Source organism: Pogoniulus pusillus, chromosome 29 (assembly GCF_015220805.1).
Source record: "Pogoniulus pusillus isolate bPogPus1 chromosome 29, bPogPus1.pri, whole genome shotgun sequence".
Lineage (NCBI taxonomy): Eukaryota > Metazoa > Chordata > Aves > Piciformes > Lybiidae > Pogoniulus > Pogoniulus pusillus.
Window position 1 is genome coordinate 837,830 of NC_087292.1, and position 27,626 is coordinate 865,455.

The 27,626-nt window shown below is 56.2% G+C and overlaps 1 protein-coding gene across 4 annotated transcripts; it reads right to left on the reverse strand.

Annotated features, from left to right (window-relative positions):
- PIGU (phosphatidylinositol glycan anchor biosynthesis class U) lies at nucleotides 1-27,626 on the reverse strand. Of its 4 annotated transcripts, none has more exons than XM_064167701.1 (12): nucleotides 27,415-27,617; nucleotides 25,339-25,403; nucleotides 22,814-22,873; nucleotides 21,919-21,981; nucleotides 19,465-19,574; nucleotides 17,805-17,905; nucleotides 14,885-14,982; nucleotides 8,569-8,723; nucleotides 7,798-7,941; nucleotides 6,878-7,002; nucleotides 4,182-4,324; nucleotides 1-1,634 (listed from the first exon to the last, which is right to left on the reverse strand). In XM_064167701.1, the coding sequence occupies exons 1-12, from the start codon at nucleotides 27,542-27,544 to the stop codon at nucleotides 1,521-1,523; spliced, it is 1,308 nt and encodes a 435-aa protein (XP_064023771.1). In that variant the 5' UTR covers nucleotides 27,545-27,617; the 3' UTR covers nucleotides 1-1,520. The 4 variants fall into 4 exon arrangements, with proteins under 4 accessions (XP_064023771.1, XP_064023773.1, XP_064023770.1 ...); XM_064167703.1 differs by lacking the exon at nucleotides 1-1,634 and adding an exon at nucleotides 1,642-1,731 and having other exon boundaries at nucleotides 27,415-27,622; XM_064167700.1 differs by lacking the exon at nucleotides 1-1,634 and adding an exon at nucleotides 1,858-3,408 and having other exon boundaries at nucleotides 27,415-27,626.

Consider the following 27,626-nt stretch of genomic DNA (forward strand, 5'->3'; position numbering starts at 1 on the left):
TTGTAAACCTCGCAGAGTTTATTATGCCCCTTGCCATGCCCGCAGCTGGCAGCATGAAGCAGCCCTGCCTTGCCTGCAGGCACCAGGCTGCCACTGCAGGGGCTGCACTGGGCTCCCCCAGCACCCCAAAGCGCCAACAGCAGTGCACTAAGGCAGTGTCCAGAGGGAAAAGACTGCCTGGGCACAGCCCTCCCTGCTGCCTTGTGCCAGGTGGTTTTGACATTGTCACATTCACAGCCCTTCGGATTTCCCTTGGCATCAGTGGGAAGTTGGCTCCCTGCTGCCCCAGGCTTTCCCAGCATGGCTACCACCTCCAGTGCCACCACAGTGATGCCAGTCTGGGGGATACTTCCTGGCAGTTCACATTGCCAGGGTCAGCAGCACCTCTGAAGTGAGCAGGTTTGAGCACAGAGCCTTGGGGGAGCCAAGGGGTAGGGCTTTAAGAGGGTCCTCTGGGCACAGCCAAGAGGTACCAGCACTGTGCTTGCAGGGGGCAGCCCGGGGAAGAGCAGAGCCCACGGTGCTAGATGGCTGTGGAGCACCTGGAGCCCAACAACTCCCTAACAGCGGCAGCTGAGGCTGCCTCTGGATGCAGTCTGGAGCCTTAACAGGGAGACTGACACCCCCTGCTGCCCAGCCCAGCCAAGCAGCTTCCACTTGCTCCACGTCCAGGCTGCTGCCCCAAGCGATGCCAGTGTGAGCCCTGCACTGCCAAGCTTTGCTACCCTGCAGACAGGGAGCGGCAGGACTCCACCTCCACAGCTCCTCCTGAGACCCTGCCCTGCCTCTGTGCAGCTCCTGCTGCAGTGTCTGTGCTGCTCCAAGGGCATACAGCAGTGGCCCAGCACCTGCCCTGCCCCTGCTCCCACCACACTGCCACTGCTGTGTACTGTCTGAGTGCCGAGGGGCAGCAGCTTCAGCTTCCTCCTTCCAACAGAGCCTCCAGCCTTAGTCAGCCCATCCTTTGCTTCAGAAGCACTCACTCTGCCTGAGCAGATCTCAGGGCAGCAGGAGAGCCAAGAAGTGGGATCTGCAGGCAGGGCTTAGGCACCAGCTGCCCAGAGGCTGCCTTGTGTCTAGCAGGAGCAGTATTGGGCAAAGCAGTGGAGGGGACGTGCCCAGGAGAAGCAAACATCTCCAAGAGGCCTGGGAGAGCAAAGTGAACAGTTTATGATCTGAGCTCTTTCTGGGACAGAGGTTCAGCCCTGGGTTTAGCTCAGACACTTCCTCCAGTTCCTGCTGGACTGCCCAGAGTCGATGGCTGAGGCTGCAGTGAAAGCAGAGCTGGGGAGGGAATGCTCCAAGGGAGGTCCTGCAGCTCCCTCCTGTAGGTCCCAGAGTCTGCGCCGAGCCCTCAGCTCGGGAGGGTATTCCCAGAGCCTCGGCCTTGCCCTTCAGGAGGTATCATTCCCAGAGTCACACCTCCGCCAGGGAGCCTTCCCCACCCACCCCTCACCCCCCCCAAGCTTTTGCATGTTCCTCGGAGTGATGCAGGTGCCAGGGAGTGGTGGGCACCATCCTTATTTGAGCACCAGCATGGCCTCTGTGCCGTCCTGCCTGGTGAGGTGCAGCCCGTGGCTGAGGTAGTACTCGCGGCGCAGGAAGGCATAGAAGTAGTCGGAGATGAGCTGGATCTGCAGAGAGGAGGCCAGACAGGGGTCAGGACAGGAAACTGAACAGGGCTGCTCTGGTGCTGGAGGGCTTGAGAAGCTCCTAACCCACGAGGGAGTCCTGCAGGATTCAGCCAAGGGAGATGCAAACTCATCTCTGTGCTGCGCTGCCAGCCTGCTCCCAGGCACCTCTGCTGAGGAGGCAGCAGTGCCTTAACTGCCCAAAACAGATGCCAAGGGTGTGCCACAGCTTTACAGACCACCTCTGCCTCCCCCACAGGTGCCTTCCATGCAAGCGCTGCCATAGAGGTCAATCCAAGTGCCGAAGGGCGACAGCTGCTGATGGCTACTAGGAGCTTTGCTTTTCAGCTGTGACTGCTTTTCAGCTGCTGTTTCTCATTGGAGAGAGTAAGCAGCTGGCAGGCAGCAGAAGGGGCACCACAGCTGCCCAGGTCAGCCTCAGCACACACAGGCTTGAGCAGTTGAACAAAATAATCCTTGCCAGGCTAAGGGGGGGAAGAGCTGAAGAGTCAAGGCTGTGCCACAGCTCAAGGCGCAGGAGCAGCACCAGACATCAGCACTCCTCCCACCCACACCACCTCTGCAGCTCCCTCCTGCCCCTCTGCTGTCAAACCCTCTTTGGGGGCAGCCAACCCTGTGTCTAAACACAGCGATGCTGGCACTGTCCTGTGCTGCTCAGGAGATGGGCACACCTGGGGCTGGCACTGCCACTGGCTGTGTTCAGTGTGAAATCACGGCTGAAGTGCCAGAGAAGCAGTGACCATGGAAACCTAAGAGGGAAATCCCAAGTCCCTCCTTGGTGGTTCTGAGGCACCACAGTGTGAGCACTTCTTGCCTAAAAGCACTGAGAACACATCAGGGGTGCCCAGGGTGCTCCTGCAGCAGTCACCACAGGCAGCTGGCACTGCAAGGGCAGGTTGGGCTGCTCTCAATTGTCAATGAGCCTGTGGTAGTGTGGCCCTTACCCAGAGCTGCTGGGACACAGCGGCACACAACTTGAGTGGGAAACCCTCCCAGTGCCAGCCCAAGCTGACAGTTAAGTGTCCTAATGTCCAGATGCCACTTGACGCATTGCTTTGGCAGGGTGAAGTGGCTGCAGGGCCCAGGAGACAAAGGAGAGCAGTGCCAGGCTGTCCGCAGGCTTGCTGTCAGGACAGGCCTGTATGGAGGACTAGGTGGAGACTGAGGGAAAAGAGGAAGAGGGCTGCAGGCTGCTGAGGTCAGAGGAGAAGGTGCGAAGGAGAGCAGCCAGAGGTGCCCAGGGAGTGCCAACAGCCATGCTGCTGCCATGCTGCATCAGTGTGGGGCAGTCTGCCTCTAGCTGAAGTCTGAGGGTGTCTGTCTTAATGGGCAGGCTGAGGCTGCTAGGGGTGAGGCTGCTGCCTGGCCACAAGCAGCTCAGCAGACCTGGACCTGTCGGCACTCACAGAGCACAAATCCTGCAGGAGCTGCTGGGACTGTCTCAGGCAGGAAATCAAGCCCCCTCAGCTTCCCCACGCCTGCCACCCCTGGCTAAGGGCTGACTTTCACTCCAGCGCTAAGGAGCCACCAATTTCCCTAAGCCACTCTTGGCAGTGCCTCTGTGCCCCCTCACAGCTTTTACAGAATGGGCATCAAGGTGGCAGGGATGCCCACGCAGGGGATTTTCAGCCCAGGCCACACTGCTGCTCCTCCAGCTGCAGGAGAAGCAGACAAACAGAATTGCCTGAGGCACATTCCAGAGCAAGGGAACTTTAACATCCAACGAACCTTCTTCTGCTCGGCCACCTCCAAAAACCTGCCAGGGGTTAGGGACGAAGGAAACAGCACAGAGAAGAGGAAGGACTTGGAAAAGGCTGCAGCAACAGCGCACATCAAATCCCCCCCTGCAGGGGTGCTGAGCTCTGCTGTCCCTAAGGCTGGAGAAAGTCTTCTGCCCAGAATGGCCTTGAGAGAGCAGACTTGGCACGGCTGGAGCCTGCACTGCCCTTCAGGGGTGGATCAAGATAGGAGAACTTGGGGCCATGTCCCCAGGTCTGGGTAGTTCTCTTTTGCCTGCTGCCTGGCCCCACTGCTGCTGCTCCCTGCTGCCCAGGGACCTGGTGGAGTCCCCATCCCTGGAAGGGTTTAAGAGCCATGTGGAAGTGGTGCTGAGAGTCATGGATTAGTGGCAGGGGCTTAGCAGCAGTGGTGGGTTGTGAGCTCTGGGTGACTGCTTGGACTTTGTCTCAGAGGCCTCTTCCAGCCTCAGCAGCTTCGTGGTTCCAGGATGCAAAGTTCTTTCCTATGTCTCCTCAGCTCACCCTCCGCAGACCTGCCCTACTGAGATGCTTCTGCTCTGAGCAACAGTCTTGCAGCCTGCAGGGCAGCCTGCAGCTGGGCTGGCAAGCTACAGCACAAACACCACGAGAACTCCTCCCTATTAGTGTGCCAGGAGGTGAGCATGAGGCAGGAAGCTGCAGGACTACAGAGGATGAAAAGAGCCAGACAGATCCTGCAGAACCCACTGCTGCTGCTGAGACACCCCAGCCAGTGACCACCCCAAGGGCAGCCTTGCCCTGCTTTACTCACCTGCCCTACGTTGAAAGTCAAAGTGATGGCATAGTAGAAATTGGAGTTGGCACTTCCTGAATAAATCCATAGGTGCCAGAGGACAGGGAAGAGGACGGAGCAGACAATGAGCAGACAGGACGGGATGAAGATGTTCCGCAGAACTGCACAAGAAAAGCAGGCTGCTAAAGGCTGCACCACTGAGCTGCTGCCCTCAGCCCTGCCAGCCTGGCCCCTGCCGCCCTCAGCCCTGCCACCCTCAGCCCCTGCCAGCCTGGCCCCTGCCGCCCTCAGCCCTGCCACCCTCAGCCCCTGCCAGCCTGGCCCCTGCTGCCCTCAGCCCCTGCCGCCGTGCTGGCCAGGGGCTGTGCCAGGCCCCTGCAGCCAGGCTGCTCTCCAGCCCTGCGCACTCTGTCTCAGAGTTTGCAGGGAAGCTTCCGTGAGGAAGCCACTCCCCGGCCCTGGAGAGGGAAGCCTTCTGCTGTGCTCCGGTGGGGAATCCTCCCTCACGGCTCTCTGCTCCTGGGTCCTGCTTCCAAACACTCCTCCTGGGAGGACTTTGGCATTTGGTGTCTCCACTACAGAAGGAGCAGTTCTGAGAAGGGCCTGCCCAGCAGCACCATGCCACCAGAGAAAGCAGAGCATGCAAGCCCCTGGCCTTGCCAGGCTGATGGCAGAGGGGCTAAGCAAACCTGTGGGCCTGTCTCGGTTCTAGTTTTAATTTCCAGAGACTGAAATAAATTGGATAGAACCAATAACAATTTATGGAGTGCCCTTCCCTCTTCCCCCTTTCTTTCCCAAGACAGGGATTAGATGGAGAGAGAGGAGGAAGCACACCCAAACAAATGGATCTCACTCGATCTGGAAGCTGAAAGGAAAAGTTCAACAATAACTTACAAAGGTCTCTGAGGTAGGGAAGTTACAAAGGTTAGGGAAGGGAAAGCAAATACAAAATGTGTAAACACAACCTGGTTGTGATGGTGATGCTGGTGAGCAGGGAGCAGGGTGCAGAGAGGTGCAGAGAGAGAGAACAGGAGGTCCCCTGCTTTTATGGCTCTTTAGACAGGAAGGGGCAGTGAGCTAACCATCACCTGGTGGTGTCCAGACCCACCCCTGGGGAGGGGTCAAGACCACCTAGGGTCAGGCTCAGGGTTACTCCCCCTCGAGCGTTAACCTATACATTGGGCCATGGGAAGAGAGACTTTCTTGGGAGGTGGGGAGGAAATGGAAGCACCACAGCAGCAGGAGGCTGCCAGACCAGCTGTGCTGACCAACACGTGTCCTCAGGAGGTGCCAGTGTGGCCAGAGTCCAGCACCCAGTGTTATGTGGCAGGTGGACAAAACACAGCTGCAGCGTTGTGTACCAGAGCTGCAGACTGCTAGGCCAGAGGAGGTTTTGTTCCTTGCCATCTCCTCAGGCCCATCCCAGCACGTGTGGGGCTTCAGCATCTGCAAGGCACCTCGAGGCAGACTGGGGAGGGACTGCTCAGAAGGGCCTGTGGGGACAGGCCAAGGGCAGTGGAGCAGGGCAGAGTTAGGTTGGACATCAGGAGGAATTGGGAAGGGGCACAGTTAGGGTGGGGAGAGACTGCCCAAGGAGGTGGTGGAGGTCCCAACCCTAGAGACCTCCAAGATCAGACCTGATGCAGCCTGCACCAGTTGGAGGTGTCCCTGCTGCCTGCAGAGGGGTTGGACAAGATGCCCTTGGAGGGTCTCTTTCAACCCAATGCAGCCTGTGAAGCTGCAATGCTGTGCCTGGCTGCAGCTCAGGCAGCATCCCTGAAGGCACCTGAGGGCTGCCCAGCATCCTGCAGCTGGAGGGAGCCACCTGACATCTGCAGCACATTGTCTACACCTGCTCACACCTGGTTTTGAAACTCCTTGCTCAGCTCACTCCCTGGCATGGGAGCATGTGACGGATGTCTGCCCTCTTGCTGGTCACAGTGTCCTTAGCTGCTTGCTTGGAACACTCAGTCCAGGTTCCTCAGAAGCTGCCATGGCTGCTGAGGGCTAGCCTGGGGGTCCTGTTCTGTTTTATCACAGCTGCTTTGGCCTTAGCCTGAAAGCCACAGAGTAGAGATGGTCTCCAAGTCTCCTGACTCCTGATTCTGTCTCCTGACAGAGGCAGGCTTGCTGCTCACTAACACACCTGGTTAAAGAAGGCAGCAGGAAAAGGTTGGACAACCTGGCAGGAGAAACACAGCCCACAGGGGCAGGCTCTAGAGCCTGTGTCTGAAACCCAGCAGGAAGCATTCTGGTGACTTAAAGAGCTTCTTTGTGAAGCATTTCAGACAAACTGGACAATTGCCTGGGGCACTTCAGTTACCTTCTCTCCAAGCAAAGCAGGAGGCGCAGAGCAGAGGCACCGGGAGGTGCAGGGTTCGAAGGCTAAGGGCCTGACCTCACACCTGCAGGAGCAGTGCTCAAACTACCCAGGAGCAAAGCATCTGAAGGAAGGATGTACCTGCACCAAGCCACAGCCCTTCTGCAGGGCTGCTCCTGCAGAGAAGTTCAACTTCAGAACAGCCTGGAGAGAGCACAAGGGACAGTTCCCTCCCTGACCCACTTCAGCCCTAGTCCCAAAGACAGAGTCACCAGAAACATCACCTCCTTCAGGCACCCCAAGGAGCCCACGAGAGGCTGTGGACACAGTTTGGCTTGGTTTAGTGGCGGCAGCTCGGCACTGCAGGTAAGGAGCGAGCAGAGAGAGGACTCACAGCGGTAGAGGTGGCTCCAGACCGGCAGGAAGGCCATGTACAGTGCAATGTCTCCCACGGTGGGGTAGGACTTGAAGACAGAAATGATTGCAATCTGGACAAACAGGAAGAACACAGGATGGTCCCTGGGGGGAAAAGACACAAAGAGCAAGGGGCTGCAGCAGGGTCTGCAGAAACTGGAAACAGATAGCAGTGAGGGCAGGAACCAGGACAGGCTCAGGGAGGCTCTCGTGTCCCTGTACTCCCCAAACAGGCCTCAGAGTGCTGGGCTGGGGGAGCCCAAGCTGCTCTGCAGAGCTGTCAGGGGCTGTGCATCTGCTTACTGCCCTCACACAGAATTCATGCCTCAGCTTAACCCACGTTTGTAGCCCTGGGCTGCTCTTCCCCAGCTTGCTCCTTCACCCAAAGCAATCGGCACCTCCTCTCTGGAGGCTGTCTGGAGGAGGCCACAGCTACCCCTCTGGGCTGCCATCATGTCTGAGGATCCCTTCCAAGTCTCTGGCCAAGCTCCCTGAGAGCCCAGCTGTGCCACCCGGAGCTCTCATCAGGAGCAAGAGCGATGCTGGCGGTGCAGGCTGCCAGGAATGGCCCCAAGCTTTCCCTTTTTTCCTGACAATAAAGAAGCTGAAGTTCCATGTCAGAGTTCCTACTTTCTGGCTTAACTGGCTGGCAGGGAGCAGGCTCCTCTCCACTTTTGCTCCTTCTCTGGATAGCTGTAACACATCTGTTGCACAGCAGAGCCAAACTCACTCTAGTCAAGAATAGAGATTGAAACTCTGGGAGAGGAGGAAAGGTCCCATTACAAACCCTCACTTTTCCAGCCTGGAGATCACCTGACACCAGCTCCCTAAAGTGTGGGGGGGCGGGGTACACCCAAACCATCACATCCCACCAGACATCTGGGAGTCAAACCTACTTACTTGAGCTTTATTGCCAAGGGAATGGTGTAGAAGAAGGCATTGATTTGGAACACGCAGACAAAGAACAGGCTGAAGTGCTCAAACATCTCTGCAAAGAAGTACCAGAAGAGGCCAATGTTGGGAGTCAGATCCGGCACGGAGAGGCTGCAGCAGGAGAAGAAAGGGCAAAGGCCACACTGTGAAAGGTTTGGTTTCAGTGCTCTGCTTCTGCTACATAACTGAGCACTGGCAGCTGCTGCAGGGAGCACTTCCATGACATGAACAGGCTGCCCAGGGAGGCTGTGGATGTCTCCTGCCTGGGTTCAGTGCCCTGGTTCAGGGCCAGGCTAGACAAGGCCTTAGCAACCTGTGCTGGTGGGAGGAGTCCCTGTCCATGGCAGAGGGTTGGCATTGGGTGAACTTTAAGGTCCCTTCCAGCCCAAACCATTCTATGAAGACCATGGAAGAGAAAACCTGGAGGGAAGAGATGCCTCCTTCCCTGTGCCCCAGCAGGATTTAAACTGCTCCCAAGCAGGCACTTCTCCAGAGAGAAACATTCCAGAGCAGCTCAGCAACCAAGTCCACACCTCCTGTCTTCTCTAACTCCTGCTGTCCCTGAACTGGCAGCAGCTGGCTAATGCCTGCTCCCCTGCACACACTTCATGTTCTTGCAGTGCCAGTCAAATCCCAGGCCACACACTGCTTGGGGCAGGCCGTGGGCACCTGTGTGTGATGCACAAGGCGGGACAAGACTGAAAACAAGCCCAGCCCAACAGGCATCTTTGTACTCACATAAACCCATACACAGCTGGGATAAAATCCCAGGAGTTGAGGAGGAAGAAGGAGAGGCAGATGATCACCACCAGGCTGCAGAGGTAGAGGGCTGCATACTGCACGGTGTAGAGCCAGAAGCCTTTGCTCTTCAGCTTGACTGGTATGAACTGGCGCTGCAGAGGGGACACAAGCAGGCAGACAGTCCTCAGTGGGGGCAAGCCACAAGGAAGCCCGAGGCTCACAGGGTGTTAGGGCTTGGAAGGGACCCAAGGAGACCATCCAGCCCAACCCCCCTGCCAGAGCAGGACCACACAATCTAGCACAGATCACAGCAGAATACATCCAGACAGGGCTGGAAAAGCTCCAGAGAAGGAGGGTGCAGAACATCACTTGAAACTGGTGAAAGGCAGCATGGAACAGTGGCACTGCAGCACTGCAAGGAGCAGCTCTGGGGCACTGTCTGGTCAGGTACACACTTGGGTAAGTACAGAAGCTGAGCTGGTCACTGTTGCTTGCAGCAGCCCAGGCCTGATGCACTCAGTGTGAGCTGAGCTGCACTGCTGGCTGTGCTCTCTGCAGTGCCTGCCTGCTGCTGCAGGAACACCACAGCCTGGGTGACAGCCCTGCCCCACCACCCAGGCATGCCAGGTCATGCACTCATGGTCTGCTGTGATCTGGGAAACAGCACCCCAAGCACAAAGCAGCCCCTCTGGAAGGCTGCCTCCTCAGACAACTGCTGCAGTCCTGCCACTGCCACACGTCTCAGCAGCTCAACCACAAGCCCTCATCATACAACACGGCACACAGATGGGCACCTCTTCAGAGGCCCCTGACTGCCCCTGTAGAGACACAGGGGAATGGATTCACAGTATCACAGTATCACCAAGGTTGGAAGAGACCTCACAGACCATCAAGTCCAACCCTTTACCACAGTGCCCAAGGCTAGACCATGGCACCAAGTGCCACATCCAACCTTGCCTTGAACTGCCCCAGGGACGGCGACTCCACCACCTCCCCGGGCAGCCCATTCCAGTGTCCAATGACTCTCTCAGTGAAGAACTTTCTCCTCACCTCGAGCCGAAATTTCCCCTGGCGCAGCCTGAGGCTGTGTCCTCTCGTTCTGGTGCTGGCCACCTGAGAGAAGAGAGCAACCTCCTCCTGGCCACAACCACCCTTCAGGTAGTTGTAGACAGCAATAAGGTCACCCCTGAGCCTCCTCTTCTCCAGGCTAACCAATCCCAGCTCCCTCAGCCTCTCCTCGTAGGGCTTGTGCTCAAGGCCTCTCCCCAGCCTCGTTGCCCTTCTCTGGACACGCTCAAGCATCTCAATGTCCCTCCTAAACTGGGGGGCCCAGAACTGAACGCAGTACTCAAGGTGTGGTCTAACCAGTGCAGAGTACAGGGCCAGAATGACCTCCCTGCTCCTGCTGATCACACCATTCCTGATGCAGGCCAGGATGCCACTGGCTCTCTTGGCCACCTGGGCACACTGCTGGCTCATGTTCAGGCAGGTATCAATCAGCACCCCCAGATCCCTCTCTGTCTGGCTGCTCTCAGCCACTCCGACCCCAGCCTGTATCTCTGCATGGGGTTGTTGTAGCCAAAGTGCTGCACCCTGCACTTGGAGCTATTGAACCCCATCCCATTTGCCTCTGCCCATCTGTCCAGGCGGTCAAGGTCCCGCTGCAGAGCCCTTCTGCCCTCCAGCTCAGTCACATCTGCCCCCAGCTTAGTGTCATCTGCAAACTTGCTGATGACTGACTCGATGCCCTCATCCAGATCATCTATGAAGATGTTAAAGAGGATGGGGCCCAGCACTGATCCCTGAGGGACACCACTAGTGACAGCTGCCAGCTGGATGTGGCACCATTCACCACCACTCTCTGGGTCCGGCCCTCCAGCCAGTTCCTAACCCAGCACAGAGTGTTGCCATCCAAGCCATGGGCTGACAGCTTAGCCAGCAGTTTGCTGTGGGGGACAGTGTCAAAGGCCTTGCTGAAGTCCAGATAGACCACATCCACAGGCCTCCCCACAGCCACCAAGCAGTCACCTGATCATAGAAGGAGATCAGGTTAGAAAGGCAGGATCTGCCCTTCCTAAACCCATGCTGGCTGGACCTGAGATCTTTGCCATCCCTCAGGTGCGCAGTTATTGGCCCCAAGAGAACCTGCTCCATCAGTTTCCCTGGCACTGAGGTCAGGCTGACAGGTCTGTAGTTCCCAGGTTCCTCCATCCGACCCTTCTTGTGGATGGGGACCACGTTGGCCATTTTCCAGTCTCCTGGGACCTCTCTGGTGAGCCAGGGCTGCTGGAAAATGATGGAGAGTGGCTTGGCCAGCTCAGCTGCCAGCTCTCTCAGCACCCTGGGATGGATCCCATCTGGTCCCATGGACTTGTGGGTGTCCAGATGGCTCAGCAGGTCCTGAACTAATTCCTCATGAATTTCCAGGGGAACACACTGCTCCCCGACCCCATCCCCCAGTTTAAGAGGCCATTTGCCTCCTCCTCCTCTCTCCTTACTGTTGAAAACTGAGGCGAAGAAGGCATTCAGGACCTCTGCCTTTGCTTCATCATCAGTTATAGTGTTCCCCTCCTGGTCCAGTAAGGAGTGGAGGCTCTTCTTGCCCTTCCTTTTAGCATTGATAAATTTATAAAAGTGTTTTTTGTTAACTTTCACAGAAGTGGCAGCCTAAGTTCTAGCTGAGCCTTAGCCTCTCTAATTTTTCTCCTACATAGTCTGGCTACCTCCTTAAACACATCAGGAGAAGTCTTCCCCTCCTTCCAGAGGCGATACACCCTCTTTTTCTCCCCCACTTCCTTCAGGAGCTCTTTGCTCATCCAGGCTGGTCGCCTCCCCCTGCGGCTCATCTTTGGGCACGTGGGAACTGCCAGTTCCTGTGCCTTCAAGAGCTCCTGTTTAAAGTAGGTCCAACCATCCTGGACCCCTTTGTTCTCAAGAACTGCTGCCCAGGGGACATTGGAAATAAGTTCCTTGAGCAAATTGAAGTTTGCCCTCCTAAAGTCCAAGGTGTAGGTTTTGTTGAAGTGCCTCCCTACCTCCCTGTATATTGAAAACTCCACTAACTCGTGATCACTACACCCCAGGCAGCCTCCCACTATCACATCTCCTACCAGCCCTTCTCTGTTGGAGAGCAGCAGGTCAAGCTGAGCTTGACCCCTAGTAGGCTCGTTTAACAGTTGGGTCATGAAGCTGTCCTCCATGCACTCCAGAAATCTCCTGGACTGCCTCCTCTCTGCTGAATTAAGTTCCCAGCAGATATCTGGCAGGTTAAAGTCACCCACAAGGACAAGATCTGAAGATCTTGAGACAGCCTCCAGCTGTTTGTAAAATACCTCATCTGTTCCCTCATCCTGGTTGGGTGGTCTGTAACAGACTCCAACCAGGATGTCAGATTTATTAGTCCTACCTCTGATTTTAATCCACAAGGTCTCTACCCCTTCATCCCTCACTTCAAGCTCAATGGCATGGAGTGACTCTCTAATATACAGGGCCACCCCTCCTCCTCTTCGCCCTTGCCTATCTCTCCTGAAAAGGTTATATCCCTCCAGTATAACAGCCCAGTCATGTCTGTCGTCCCACCAAGTGTCTGAAATGGCAACTACATCGTAGTCCCCCTGGTGGACCAGGACTTCCAATTCCTCCTGTTTGTTACCCAAGCTGCGTGCATTGGTGTAGATACACTTCAGCTGGGCTCTCGATTCAATTGTCCTTAGTTTCCTTCCATCTCTCTCCTTCTCAGAGAGAGTAATTGCCTCACCCACCCCCTTCAGACCTAGTTTAAAGCCCGCCTAATGAGCCCTGCCAACTCCATTGCCAGGACTGTCCTGCCCTTCCTAGATAACTGCACCCCATCACAAGCCAGCAGGTCCGGCGCAGTAAAAGTTCCCCCATGGTCAAAGAACCCAAAACGCCGCCGCTGGCACCATCCCTTCAGCCATTTGTTGATATCGTAGGTTCTGCTGTTCCTCTCTGTGAACTCCCTTGCCACAGAGGGAACTGAGCAGAACACCACCTGTGCTCCTGCCCCATCTATCAATTTCCCCAGGGCTTTAAATTCCTTTTTAATTGCCCTGGTCCCCTTCTTTTCAATTTCGTCGCTGCCAGCCTGTATTACCAACAAGGGATTCACACAGGGAAGACACACACAGGGGAATGGATCCAGGCTAGGGGAGGGGAGATTGAGATTAGACATTAGGAAGTTTTTCCCCATGGCGGTGGTGAGACACTGGGACAGGTTGCCCAGGGAGGTGGTGGAAGAATAGAATAGAATCAAGCAGGTTGGAAGAGAGCTCCAAGCTCCTCCAGGCCAACCTATCCCCCAGCCCTGGCCAACCACCCAGACCATGGCACTAAGTGCCCCAGCCAGGCTTGGCTGCAACACCTCCAGCCACAGAGACTCCACCACCTCCCTGGGCAGCCCATTCCAATGCCAATCACTCTCTGACAACAACTTCCTCCTAACACCCAGCCTGAGCCTCCTCTGGCACAGCTTAAGGCTGTGTCCCCTTGTTCTGTTGCTGGCTGCCTGGGAGCAGAGCCCAACCCCACCTGGCTACAGCCTCCCTTCAGGTAGTTGTAAACAGCAGTGAGGTCACCCCTGAAGCCTCATCCCTGGAGGCTTTTAAGGCCAGGCTGGATGTGGCTCTGGGCAACCTGATCTCGTGTGAGGTGTCCCTGCCATGGCAGGGGGTTGGAGCTGGATGATCTCTGAGGTCCCTTCCAGCCCTGCAACTCTGTGGGAACACCTCTGGGAATTGCTGAGAGTTCTGCAGCTCTGAGTCAGTGATGGAGCCTTCTGTGGTGCCTGCACAGAAAGCCAGAGCTGCTGGGGGCTCTGGGCCCTGTTTCTCAGCCATGCTGTGTTAATGCCACTTGCTAGAACAGTGGAAACAAGTTCACCAGGGGTCTGTGGCATGACTCAGCTCTCATGAGGCCACAGCTTGAGTCCTGTGTTCAGTTTAGGACACCTCAGTACAAGAGAGATGTGGAGGTGCTGGAGCCAGTGCAGAGGAGGGCAAGGAAGCTGGGAAGGGCCTGGAGAATAAATCTCGTGAAGAGCAACTGAAGGAGCTGGGGATGGTTAGTTTGAAGAGGAGGTGGCTGAGGAGAGACCTCATCACTGCCTACAGCTACCTGAGAGGAGGCTATGGAGAGGTTGGTGCTGGTCTCCTCTCACAGGGAGATAGTGATGGCCTCAAGCTGCACCTGGGCAGGTTGAGGCTGGACATTAGGAAGAATTACTTCCCAGCAAGAGGTCAGACACTGGCACAGGCTGCCCAGGGAGGTGGTGGAGTCACCAACCCTGGAGGTGTTTAAAGGTTGTTTGGGTGTGGTTTAGAGGTGAACCCTGTAGAGTACAGGGTCAGTGGTTGGGCTTGGGGATTCCAGAGGTCTTTTGCAACCCGAGTATTTCTGTGACTCTGTGACTGGTGCTGGAGGAAAGCCAATTCCCTCTGCACAGAGTGCAGGAAGGCCCTTCCCAGGCTGCAACAGCAGACAAGCTGTGATCAGGCACTCACATACCACAGCACTTGCTGCTTGTGAACACACTGCTGGGACTCCACTGTACACAGGAGACCAGAATCTCCAGTACAAAAAGTAAAGGCTCCTAGAAAGCAACACTGACTCTGCAGAAGCTCTTGCCTTGCAAAAAGTAACCCTAAGAACATTCCTCAGAGACAGGTCAGACAGGGAAAGAAACAGACTGGAACTGACTTTGTTCTCCTTTGATTGCTCAAAGAGCAACGTCCCCATGTGATCTGTGGACTGGGAAGAAGGCCCCTGCTAGGAGCCACAGCCTCAGCCTGCTCCCCTAGCACAACAGTAGGGCTGGCAAATGACCACTCTGCATAAAAGGCATTACAATTTGGGCTTTTGGTTGAGTCACTGTGGGCAGGACAAGCACAAGAGCCTGCTGCTGGGCTGGGTTTGCTGGAGCAGCCTCCCTGCAGATGCATGGCTGAGCCACCCCAGGGCTGAGCAATTCCTGCTGCAACTCAGGGGTCCTCTCCAGCTTCCAGCTCACAGCACTCGCTCAGGCAGTGCCTCACACAAAGACTGCTCCAGCCCTGAAACCCTCACTCCACCCACACAGCACCAGAGCAGCACTTCTCTGGGGCAAGCCAAACACCAGGCAGCTGTGCACAGGACTTTCTGCTCCCTTCTCTCCATGCACAGCATCCCCATCGCGGCTGGACGGAAGTCACCGAGTCTGGCACTCAGGCCCTGCCCAGCTCCCCTCGCAGCAGCTGAGCATGGGCCCTGCTCAGCTGCCAGAAGACAACAGGTACCAGCAGATGTCTCAGCCACCTACCTGCAGAAGGTAAAGGAGTGCTGGAGCAAACAGTGTGAGAGGGTAGAGGGATTGGTACGTTGCTAAGGCCAGGAACACAGCGCTGAGGAAGGCACTACCTGCAAAGACAAAACCCCAGTCACTGGAAGGCCCAGTTCAGCCAACCAGGCTGCCAGGCAGGGACTGCAGGACCCTCTGCAGGGCCCTCACAGACACCGCCACTGGCAGCCAGAAGGTGTCATTCTGAGGAAAGAATGACTCAGGTCAAGGTGATTCCCCCAGGAGAAGGAACCCCTAACTGAGCTGTAGAGATTCACCCAATGCAGTCTGTGTACAGACCCTGCTGCATGGCTTACGCATGGCAGTGTGCCCCTGCCACACCAGCTGAGCCTGCTGCTGCAGTCAGACTGGGCATGCTGGAGAGCCTCAGCACAGCTCTGTGAGAGGGACGAAGCAGAGGGCTGCAGCTGAAGCTGTGGGGTGGCACTGGCTCCACTGCAGACACCAGAGCTGAGCCACAGCTCAGCTTTTCCAAATGCTCCTAAACATACGAATGCCTTTACTGAGGGCCTCTTGCTGGAGGTGCCTCAGGTTGGGCACAGTGCTGAGCACTCATGCCCAACTGCCAACACCAGAAATCAAATCCCAGGATGTACAGGGTGAAAACCCAAGCCCCCGGCGCAGCAGCCTGGCTAACAGCTCTGCCTGACATCACTTGGTGGAAGTCATCTCTGTGAAACACAGCTTAGGCAGCAAGGATCCTGACTGAGTGCACTGGACTGAGCCTGCTGCTTGCTGCCATGCAACAGGGAGCTCCCCTCTGCGCCCACCTTTGACACAGAAGCTACAGGGTTACCTGGTGATGAGCCTTCCCCAGTCCTCAGCTACACTGCCCTGCACAGAAACCTCCCCACTCCCTTTGCTCCAGTGTTGAAGCCTGCAGAGATCTAAAGGAATGGTGCCCAGAAGTGGCAGCCATCATCTGATGCCCTCTCTGTGCCCACTGGAGAACTGAGAGGCTGCCAGACTCACAGGCAGGGAGAGAACAGCGGGACAGGCGCTTCGGCTCTGCCTGGGACTGACCTGTGCCTTTCACGGGATCAGAGAACAGCCAAGAAGGAGTTTCTCTCAATGGACTCCACTTGTTTGAGTTTGTGAATGCCTTTAGATCCAAACCCCTCCTGCCAGTCAAGGACTGTTTCCTCTGGAAACACAAATCAGCCCAATCTCTATCAGGTCTCTTGGCAGTGCCTAGCATTGCCAGACACAAGAGACCAGACTGATCTGCCTTCTGATCCAGCTGAGGTGAGCAGTACACTCAGGTATGCATAAAGATTTCTGCACACAAAGGTCACAAAGGATCCTGGCATCACTCACAGAGTGGAGGAAACAGCTGTTCTGCCATCATCTGTCCAGCTGTGCTGCTGTGGGTCTGTGCTTACTGCTTTTCCCTTAGCTAACTTCTCCCATCCCTGGAGGTGTTTAAGGCCAGGCTGGATGTGGCTCTGGCCAGCCTGACCTAAGGTAGGGTGTCCCTGCCCATGACAGGGAGGTTGGAACTAGATGATGCTTGTGGTCCCTTCCAACCCTGACTGATTCTGTGATTCTAACTTCCAGCCAGCTGTGAGAGAGCCAAATGAGCTGCAGCCAGCTGCCTGCTTTGGAATTCCACTTCAAAGACCCACTTTGGAAAGCAGCTGGGCACAACCTGAAGTGCACATTCATGGGCAAAAGGAAGAGCAGCAGAGCACTATGTGCTCCTACACAGACACACTCCCTCAGCAGCAGCAAACCAGATGAAGCCAGCCAGGAAAAGCAGAGTTTCTGGAGATCACAGGAACCCAGGCTCATGGATGTCAGGGGTTGGAAGGGACCCAAGGAGTCCAACCCTCCTGCCAGAGCAGGACCACACAACCTAGCTCAGGTCACACAGGAACGCATCCAGATAGGGCTGGAAAGGCTCCACAGAAGGAGACTCCACAGCCTCTCTGGGCAGCCTGTGCCAGGGCTCTGGGACCCTGACAGTCAAGAAGTTCCCTCTTGTGTTGAGCTGGAACCTCCTGTGCTGCAGCTTCCATCCATTGCTCCTTGTCCTATCCCAAGCAGCAGTGAGCAGAGCCTGCCCCCCCCTCCTGACCCTCAGCCCTCAGATAGTTATAGACATTGATTAAATCCCCTCTCAGTCTTCTCTTCTCCAGACTAAGCAGCCCCAGGACCCTCAGCCTCTCCTCACCAGGCACTGCTCCAGTCCCCTCATCATCCTCATAGCTCTCTGCTGGACCCTCTCCAGCAGACCCCTGTCCCTCTGCAACTGGGGAGCCCAGAACTGAGGACAGTATTCAAGATGGAGTGTCACCAGGGCAGAGCAGAGGGGAAGGAGAACCTCCCTTGCTCTGCTGGACACACTCTGCTTAATACACTCCAGGATTCCACTGGCCCTCTTGGCCCCCAGGGCACATTGCTGCCCATGGATTTCTCCTCCAGCACTCCCAGGTTCCTCTCCTTGGGGCTGCTCTCCAGCAGTCACCTCCCAGCCTGGACTGCTGCAGTTTACTCTTCCTCCCCAGGTGCAGGACTTGGCACTTGTCCTTGTTGAACCTCATCTGGTTCCTCTGTGCCCAGGTCTCTCTGGATGGCCTCACAGCCTGCAGCTGTCTTAGCCAAGCCTCCCAGGTTGGTGTCATCAGCAAACTTGCTGAGCAGACTCTGTCTGTCTGTGCCCTCAGCAATGGCATTGATGAAGATGCTGAACAGGACTGGACCCATATGAAACTCTGAGATGGCCTTGACCATGAACTCTCCTGATCTGACCTGGCTCCAGCCCCCTTTCTGCTGTGTTTCACTTTGTAGCAATCATGTCTGCCAAGTTCCACCTCGATTTAACTGCTGCTATCTAATCTCACAGGAGGTCCTCAAGAGCCCTTTTTGTTCCCTGTGTTACCTTTTATTGTAGCTAAAATGAAGAAGGCAATGACAGTGTTGTTGATGGCGCAGGTGGACTTGGCCACACAAGACATCACAGTGTAAGGGTTCAACAGGTAGCTGAAAGAGAGCAAAGCCTGAGTTACATTCAAAGGAGACAGCATCCAACTGAAGAGATGTTCAAAGGAGAAACAGCAGCTCTTTGCCATCTGTTCACATTTGATCACCAAATGAACTCAGTTGAGCAGGTTCTTTAGGCTGGAGTGAAAAAGAGATCTCTGGACTGGAGCTGCGGCTGCGGTGGGCACAGGGAGAACAGGGCACAACTGCGAAGGTGTTCACAGTGCAAGCTCTGCCCAGCAAAACAGCCACCAAAAGCCTCCCTTGCTTTGCCAGAACACTGCAGTCAGGCCCAGCTTCACTGGGTCCAAGGTAAACCCTTTCTGCAACTCACATCTCCTGTCTCTGAGGAAGTGGTAAAGGAGCCCTGAGACAACAGCAGAGCTCCCCAGGCCAGCTGCACCTGCACCCTCCTGCCATGGCAGAGCAATCCTTGACGTGCACCACGGCAGGAACAAGAGCTGCCAGCTATGGCAATGCAGCAGACTTCCTTGGAGTGATGGGGGCAGCAAATGCTGCACACCTTCAGCCTGGTGAGAACGGCAGCTCCTCTTGGCAAGGAGAACTGCAGCCCTCTCGTGGGTTCACAAACGTTTGCCAGGAAGCCCAAGACAACAAGCAAGGTGCTGGACCAGCAGCCTGGCTAACAACCCAAGGAGCAGACAAGGCTGAGGATGATTTTCTAACTCTCTCTTTGCATTTTCCTACTTCCCTGTGTCTCAGGCTGCCTTTTGCTGTGTCTCCACAGACAGCCCACAGCAGGACAGGTAGACCTTCAGGCCAGCTTTGCTGTGGCCATGTGCAGTTTACTGGTTCCACCTTTCTCACCCTCTGGAGTTGTACAAAATCCATGTGAAAACAGGAAAAAAAGAACCTATCTAATGGAAAACTCTGATGCAGCACAATTCAGATAATGATTTGTTCATGTCCACCCCCCAGTGAAAACCCCCACCCCTCTGGCACTAAGCACCTTGCTTGTACATTTAATTGAAGCTTTCTGAGATCAAAGGAAAAAAGGTTTAATTTACAGGGGAAAAACAAGACATGACTTGGTTAAGATGGCAACCTTGACAAGGTTTTTGAGCTGTTATGAGCAATTCTAGGATGCTGAGGTTGTGACACTGAGCAAAGAGATTGTCCAGCTGCTCAGAAATTATCTTCACACTTCTGAGAGACATTTGGGAGGCTCAGAACCAATTCTGGCAGCATCAGCACACAGCAGAAACGAATGGGAACTGATCTGTGCAGACACAACCTGTCTGCTACCCTACTAATGACCCTGTGCTGCTGAGTCTGCTGAGAGGGCCTGAGAGAATTTGCCTGCTGGCACCAAGCCTTTGCAAAGCAGCTGCTTTGTGCTTTCAAACCCAGTCCTCAGGGCCGGGGAGGGGAGTTTGAGGTACAGCAGAATATTCAGTATTTCTAGGGTAAAAAAAACCCAAAATGATCCAAAACCTTCCAATCTCCAGCAAATGCTGAAGCCCCAGATCAGCTAAGTAAAGCCAAGGGAGCTGAGGAGCTGAAGCAGCCCAGTGCAGCCTGCAGGGAGCAATACTTACAACAGTGCTACCTTGAGGGGGGTGTAGTGCATCTCCATGGGCGTCTGGATGAGCTCGGCCACATCTGGGGCGTACTTATCCAGCTCTATCAGGAGCTTTTGCTTTTTGAACTGGACAAGGGAGAATAAGCAGAGCATCAGCTGAGGAAAATCATCAATCCTCCTTACTCAGAAGATACAGCAGCCCCAGGGCGGGGCAGGACTGCTGGGACAGGAGGTGTGGGACAAAGCAGAACAAACTCCTTGCTCCTTCCCAAAGAGTCAGCAGCAAGTGCAAGTACTCAGTGCTGGCCAGGCCACACCTCGGTGCTGTGGTCACTTACAGGAAAGACACTGAGCGGCTGGAGCCTGCCCAGAGCAGGGCAGCCAGGCTGGAGAAGGGCCTGGAGCAGCTGGGGGTGAGGAGGGGCTGAGGGAGCTGGGGGTGTGCAGGTGGAGCAGAGCAGCCTGAGGGCAGAGCTCATTGCTCTCTGCAGCTGCCTGCAGGGAGGGGGCAGTGAGCAGGGGGCAGCCTCTGCTGCTTGGTGCCAAGGGCCAGAGGCAGAGGGAATGGTTCCAGGCTGCCCCAGGGGAGGCTCAGGCTGGAGCTCAGGAACTATTAGTGCCCTGGAAGGCTTCTCAGAGCTTGCAGTGGTCTGACCAGGGCAGTGCTGCAGTGCCCATCCCTTGGGGTGTTCCAGCAGCTGTGGCCCTGGTGCTTAGGCCACGGTTTGGTGCTGAGCCTGCAGTGCTGGGTGGAGGTTTGGCCTGGATGAGCCTGGAGGGCTCTGTGGTGTGTGATGCTGTGAAGTCAGGAGAAAGTAGATCATCTCTGTACTCATCTGAACTCACTAAATGCCTGTGTCTAGCTCTTGGCACAACTGACAGTGACACTGCACCATCTGCCTGAAGGCTGCTGGACCTCCAGGCACAAGCTGCCCTTCAGTAAACTGACCTTTAATAAATTCACTGTTCAACAGACAAGGCCCTGAGAACCCAAGCCACAGCAGTATGCAGGCTTGCTTACTGTGAAGATGGATACCTCTGTGTCCAGTCTCCTTTAGGGACCCAAAATCTCTGTCTTTAATCTGCCTTTCTGTGACACTCGCTATGGAGACAGAAGTGATATCTGAATTCTGACCCTGTTGTGAAGGGGAAACAGTCTTAGAATCGTCCAGGTTGGAAGGGACCTCCAAAGCTCATCCAGTCCAACCCCCTGCAGTGAACAGGGACATCCACAATCAGATCAGATCACTCAGAGCCCTCTCGAGCCTCATCTTGTATACCTCCAGGGCTGGGCCTCAAGCACCTCCCTGGGCAACCTGTTGCAGTGCTGCAGCAGCCTCCTGGGGCACAACTTGTTCCTCACATCCAATCTCCATCTGCTCTGCTCTGCTTTGCAGCCATTGCCCTCGTCCTGTCCCTGCAGCCCTTCGGGCACAGCCTCTCTGCAGCCTGCTTGCAGCCCCTTCAGGTACTGGCAGGCTGCTGCAAGGTGTCCCTGGAGCTTCCTCCTCTCCAGGTTGAACACCCCCAGCTCCCTCAGCCTGTCCTCCTAGCAGAGCTGCTCCAGGCCTCTGATCATTTTTGTGGCCCAGATGCAGGCAATAGATCCTCAGTAAGCAACTCACATGCAGGATTTTTAGATGCCTGCAGCTATTTCTCCAAGTCAGAGGACAAGGAACAAGCACACAGCCATGCTGTAGAGAATGCAGCCCCCTGGTGCTGTTGGTACTGAATTGGTCCCTCTAGGATCACAGAGCTCAAAACAGTCTTTGAGTTACTTATGAGAAAGACCTGGGAGGGATCACTGCCTGCCAAATCCACCCACTGAGGATCTGCAGGGAACAGGCAGTGCTTGTGCCAGATTCCCACCTTGCTCACCACTGTTTTCTGTCACCTCAGCGCCCTTGGCAGGCTTTGTTCCTTCCCTCAGGCGTTTCCAGCCTCATGGTGTGTGCAAACACAAACCTTGTCCAGGGAAACACATTCCAGGCTCTAGCTACAAAATGTACAGGAGCCTGCAGCAGGAGCTGAGGTGAGTAAAGAGAGTGCCCAAGCCTTGCCAGTTCCCAGCCACTGAGTGAATCCTGCCTACAGCAGCCTGGCACAGCTCAGGTGGGTGTTGAGAACACCTTCTGACATCTCACACCTCCCTCTGCACCATGGCCCCAGGCTTGCCTGCACCTCCCTGGCTACTGCATTCTCACAAACTGCTTCAGTGCTTCATATTCCCTCCAGAGCAAAGAATCTGCACTGCTGTGATCAGCACTCAGGGGCAGGGTGGCAGCTACAGACACTGTCAAACGGTTACAGCAACACTGAAAACACCTCAGGTGCCAGCCACGCCCAGTCCCCTGTCCTGTGGCTCATCCAGATGCAGTCAGGGTTACTGCAGCAAGGACTGCTCACTCCTGCAGCCCCTGGGACAAGCTGCTGGGAGGGAAGGACCAGCAAGGCTGCCAAGTCAGCTTACCACGACTTTGTTGAAGTCCTGGATGGCCAAGTAAAGGGCAACAGCAGTCAGCACGTCAGTTATCTGGAAAAGCAAGGCACAGACTGACTGAGCAGGCAACAGAGTAAGAGCCACTGGGGCAGCCCTGCAGTGCTGAAGGGGGACTCTGATCTGAGAGCAGCAGCTTTAAACCTGCCAGCCTGCTGCTCTGTACTGCCCTCAGGCTCCAGCACTTCACCTCGGGGCCAAGGGCTGCACTATAGCTCTGAGCACTACTCACACAATGAGAATGGGGAAGGAAGGGCAAAGAAACTGTGCAGGGGGTGGCAAAGAGACTCCCTGCTCTGACCAGAGCACAGGCAGACCTGAGGCAGTGCCCACCTGTCCATTAATCCAGCATGACAGTGCCCTGAGCTGTCCCAAATGTCCCAGGCAGCAGCAGAGCCACCTGAAAAGCCAGCACTAGCAGAAGGCAAATGGCTCAGCTCTGGCTGAGACCTGCCCAGCAGAGGTGTGGGGAGAGAGGTCCAGCAGGTGGCCTGTGCTGGGAGAGTCCTGTCCTGAATTACGCAGGACTCCAGGACAGTTCACATCTGGAGGCCTGACCCATTCCTGCTCTCTCTGCAGGCCTGGGGACAAACACTGTAGTGCAGGGACTGGGCCGAGGGACAAAGCCCTCTCAGCTAACCCAGGTACCCAAATGCCAGCTTCCTGCCCCTCTGTGGGCACACTGAGCTAAGCAAGACCTCACAGAAGGAATGTATACAGCCAGGGAAAAGGCCAAAGCTGCTCCTCTAAGCTGTGAGCTCAGCAGGAACCCGAGCTGCAGGGAGGCTGCAGGGAGGCTGCAGGTCCCCCAGCTCTCAGCACTTGCTAGAATGGAAGCTCTCAGGAGGAGCTGCCCAGCAGCACTTACCATGAACACCATCTCAGCATACTCAATCAGGAAGTGGAAGAGATATATGACCAGAGGGGTCTGAAAGAGAGAAGGGAAGCCCACGTCAGGCCCTGTCCAGACCAAACTGCTGCCCACCTCTTGAGCAAACAGAGCAGTACTGTGAGACTGAAGGTGATGGTCCCCAGCCTCTCCTGCAGCACTGCTACTTCAGAGTCAAGAGGCTGACCAAAGCACATGTCACAGGATCACAGCATGGCAGGGGCTGGAAGTGACCTCAGACCACCGAGTCCAAGCGCCCTGCAAGAGCAGAGGCACCCAGGAACACATCCAGGTGAGTTGATTCCACAACCTCTCTGAGCAGCCTGCTCCAGGCCTCCAGCACCCTCACAGGGACAAAGTTTCCCCTCTTCTTCCAGTGGCAGCTTCTCTGCTCCAGCTTGCCCTCAGTGCCCCTTGTGCTGTCCTTGGCCATCCCTGAACAGAGCCTGGACCCAGCCCTGCACATCTTTATCACAGCACTGAGGGCAGCCTTCAGGCTCCTCTGCTGCCAGCTCCCGGCCCCAGCTGCCTCAGCCTGACCTCACAGGAGATGCTCACTGCCTGCAGCAGCTTTGGAGCTCGGTGCTGGACTCTCTTAAGCAGCTCCCGGAGGTCCTTCTTGAATTGAGGGGCCCAGAACTGGACACAGTATTCCAGATGTGGCTTCATCAGGACAGAGTAGTGGGGGAGGAGAACCTGCTGGATCTGCTGGCCACACTCCTCTTGGTGCACCCCAGGATGCCCTTGGCCTCCTTGGCCACAAGGGCTCGTTGCTGGCCCATGGGCATCCTGCTGCCCACCAGCACTCCCAGGTCTGTTTCTGCTATGCTGCTCTCCACCATCTCAGCCCCCAGCCTGCCCTGCTCCATGGGGCTGTTCTTCCCCAGGTGCAGGACTCTACCCTTCTCCTTGCTGGATGCCACTGGGTTTCTCCCTGCCCAGCTCTCCAGCCTGAGGGCTGTCACCACTGCTCCCAGTCTGGTGCCATCAGCCAACCTGCTGGCAGTGCCCTCTGTGCCCTCATCCAGCTCGTTGATGAATAAACTGAACAGTTCTGGTCCCAGTACTGACCTCTGAGGCCCTCCACTTACCTGTCTTTCACCTTGAGAAGTTCTCACCAGGTTTCTAGAAGGCACCATGAACTTTGGCAATGATATTCTGCTCCAGTAGAAAACAGAACAGGAAATGCCTTGGGGAGTATTTTATGCAGAGGATTTCTTTTCTTCAACTTGTTTGCAGGTACTTCTGGAAGCACTTCCCACATAGCAACTGCTCCTCACCCTTCCTTTGGCTTGAGAAGGCTGAGAGGAGACCTCATCAGTGTATCTGAGGGGCAGGTGTCAGGATGAAGGTGCCAGGCTCTTTGTGGTGGTGCCCAGTGACAGGAGAAGGAACAACAGGTACCAGCTGGACCCCAGGAGGTTCCACCTCAACGTGAGAAGAAACTTCTTTGGTGTGAGGATGCTGGAGGCCTGAAGCAGGCTGCCCAGAGAGGCTGTGGAGTCTCCTGCTCTGGGGACTTTCCAGACCCACCTGGATGTGTTCCTGTGTGCCCTGCCCTGGGTGACTCCCAGTGGGGTTGAACTCAACAATCTCTGGAGGTCCTTTCCAAGCCCTCCCATTCTATGATTCCATCATTCCCTGAGGGCTGTTTAGTCTGTTTAGATGAGTCTTTCATAAAGCAAACAGAAAAAACAGCTGTTAGAAGCAGAAAGCAGCAGGACTGCAGCCCCACAGCTTTTCCGTTCCAGGGTGGGAGGCTGAGCAGGTTGCTGCATTACTGCTGTGACAGGAAAGCCTCACCTGGAGGCAGCATTTCACAGGGCACAAAGCCAGTCCCCGCGGGAAGAGAAAGGGCTTCTTTGGAAGTGCCTTCAGAAGAATGTCATGGTGTCAAGGGAGTAAGCACGGGGAAAGCTTTCACACTGGGAGGACACTGTGCTTACAGAGGGGAAAATCACCTTCAGAGGTACACAGTGAGCCTCAGCCCTCGGGGACACCAGGGAAGAGGGCACCCTGCCAGCAGTAACACCACTGGAGGGCACAAGTCCCCAGAGGCACTTTGGTGTTTGGGCCATGTGCAGTGTGGTGTTTCCAAGGTGAGGAACACTCCTCCTGCACGCCTGTGCCAAGGCAGGCACTCTGCAAGTGCAGAAACTCCAGCTGTTGCTGGCCAGTGTCACTGTGTTCAGACTCACACTGCTTCTCCATGCCCTGGCTTCTGCTGGCAGAAAGATCCAGACGTGAAGGAAGGATTCCACTCATGAGAGATTCCTCCCATTTCAGGCTCTCCTTACACAGTAACAGACCTTGCAACGCCTGGCACTGGCACAGCAGAGGGTTGGGTTTGATGAACTGTTTCCTCACTGTGCTAGTCACTACACAAACAGACTGCACACAGCTGCAGGACTCCAAGCTCTCCGAAGCCTCTGGCACAAGACAGGTCCCCAGCCTTTGCCAGCCCATCAGCAACAGCAGGTTTAAACCAAAGCATGCCCACTGACCTCATGGAAAACAGCTCCGGCGTAGGGCGAGACCCCCAGGTCCAGCAGAGCTAAGCCTTCCACCACTGCAACACACAAAATGCCTGCATGTCAGTCCTGTACTGTGGGAAGAGAATGAGCTCATGGTGGGGAAATTGCAGTTTTTAAACCTCCCACATCTAAGAATCTCATGCTGAACTGCCAGCTGAGTGGGTGACACAAAACTCCACAGAGCCAAGAGCCAGCCCCAGCGGCCTGCTGCCGCACACAGCTCTCTGTGGCTGCAGGGGCAGTGGTGACCTATTCATTTGTTCCAGCCAAAAACGTTCCAGCTGAAATGCTTTGCACTTAGCTACAGAGAAGGCACAGGTACAGCACCTCCTGATTCCCAGTCACCTGCTGGGAGCCACATGGCAGCTGTGCTGCAGAAACACTGCCAGAGCCTGAATGGCTTTGCTAACTGGATGCAGACCTCACATGTTCAAACCCACAACAGAAGTGCATCAATGGATACACATCACCAGGCAAAGGCAAAGCTTTATCCCTCACTGAACCTTCCCAACACTCTGTAGCCTTAATCCAGGCCCTTTGCACCCATGAAATCACAGCTTGCCCTACAAGGAGCTCACCTTTGCCACAGCAGCTCGCCCTGACTGGGCACAAAGCAGCAAAAGCAGCTACAGTAAATGGGTGCATTTGCTCGGGCAGAAGCAAAGCAGGAGAGTGAGGGACGCACAAAGAGGTTCTCAGTTCAGCCATATGTGAAGGAGACTCTGTCTCTGCTCAGCTTTCCAAGGTGATGAAGGCTGCAGCACCTCTCCTATGAGGGCAGGCTGGGAGGGCTGGAGCTGTCCAGCCTGCAAAAGAGAAGGCTCCAGGGAGACCTCAGAGCTGCAGTTCAATACCTGAAGGGCATCTCCAGGCAGTCTGGGGAGGCACTGTTCAGAAGGGCCTGTGGGGACAGGCTGAAGGCAATGGCTTAGAACTGGAGTAGGGCAGAGTTAGGTTGGACATCAGGAGGAAGTTGTGCAAGGGTGAGGAGACACTGGTACATGCTGCCCAGGGAGGTGATTGAGACCCCATCCCTGCAGACATTCAAGATCAGACTGGATGTGGCCCTGGGCATCCTGATCCAGTTAGAAGTGTCCCTGCTGCCTGCAGGGGGCATGGACAAGATGCCCTTGGAGGGTCCCTCCCAACCCAATGCCCTCTGTGAACCTGTGATGTTCTTCTGAGGCCCCTTCCAACTCTTTCTGTGATCCTACTCATGGTCCTTCCTATCTAGATGCCTCCTGCCAGATGCCTGGCAGGATTCAGAGAGCACCCACTGCTGCAAGGAGCTGTGTTCTGAAACAACGAAGCACCAAGTGCCACACACCCCGGAGAAGAGGCCTTGCGGCTATCAAGCGCACTGATGCTTTTGAGCTGTTACTCTGTACCACTGCTTCTCAGATCGCACTGCGTCACTAACTGTGTTACTGCCCCAGAGGGCTGCCCTGCTGCACAGACGAACGGCTAGGGAAAGCCTGGATTAAATCGCACGCCAGGCTCCAGCCGAGAGCCGGCACACGCTGCTAACCCGCGGGGACACAAACGGGCCACGGCGGCGGGGAGCAGCTCTGCAGGACGCGGGGAGCAGGCAGCCGTGCCCACAGCGCCCCAGCGCACCGAGCGCGGCTCAGTCGGTGCCGCTGAAATCTCCGACTCGCTGCCAGGCTTTGTTGTTCCCCATCCCGGACACGGCTGACGCCGCCGGCTGGGGCCGGGGCGGCTGCACGCAGCGGCTGCGCCCAGTCCTGCGCCCTTCGGGCCGGTGCTCCTCCCGCCTCCTCGCGGCACTCGCTCTTCCCCCGGGCAGAGCTGCCACGCTCCGCTTCCCGCCGCCTGTTTGCGGGCCCAGCGCCCGGATCGCCTCCCGGCCTCTCCCCGCGGGCCGTGCCGCCACCCCGGCGCCGGGCCCTGCCCGCCCGCCTGCTTCTGCGCTCCCGGGCCCGGACAGCCGCCGCCGCCCCCGGCCCGCAGCGCAGCCCCCGCAGGCCTCGGCCCCTCCTGCGGCGCGGCGGAGCGGCGCTCGGGCCAAGGCTCGCCGGGCCTCACCTCGCTTCCAGGCGTTTAACGGGGACGACACCTCCACCCGCTCGGAGATGAAAGCGGCGAGGCTGGAGCGGTAGAGAGCAGCGCGGACCGTCACGGCCACCAGCACCACCAGCACCAAGGGAGCCGCCATGCTCGCGGCCAGGCAGCGGCTGCCGCGGGCGGTAGTTCCCGGGCGGCGCCGGAGAAGGCGGCGGCAATGCCCCGGCCCGCCC

Coding starts and splice junctions, on each gene's coding strand:
- PIGU (XM_064167700.1), bottom strand. CDS start 27,544: ATGGCGGCTCCCTTGGTGCTGGTGGTGCTGGTGGCCGTGACGGTCCGC. Junction 22,874..25,338: donor CCGGAGCTGTTTTCCATGAG/GTCAGTGGGCAT, acceptor TCTCTCTTTCAG/ACCCCTCTGGTCATATATCT. Junction 7,003..7,797: donor CCCTTGGCAATAAAGCTCAA/GTAAGTAGGTTT, acceptor TTTTCCCCCCAG/GGACCATCCTGTGTTCTTCC.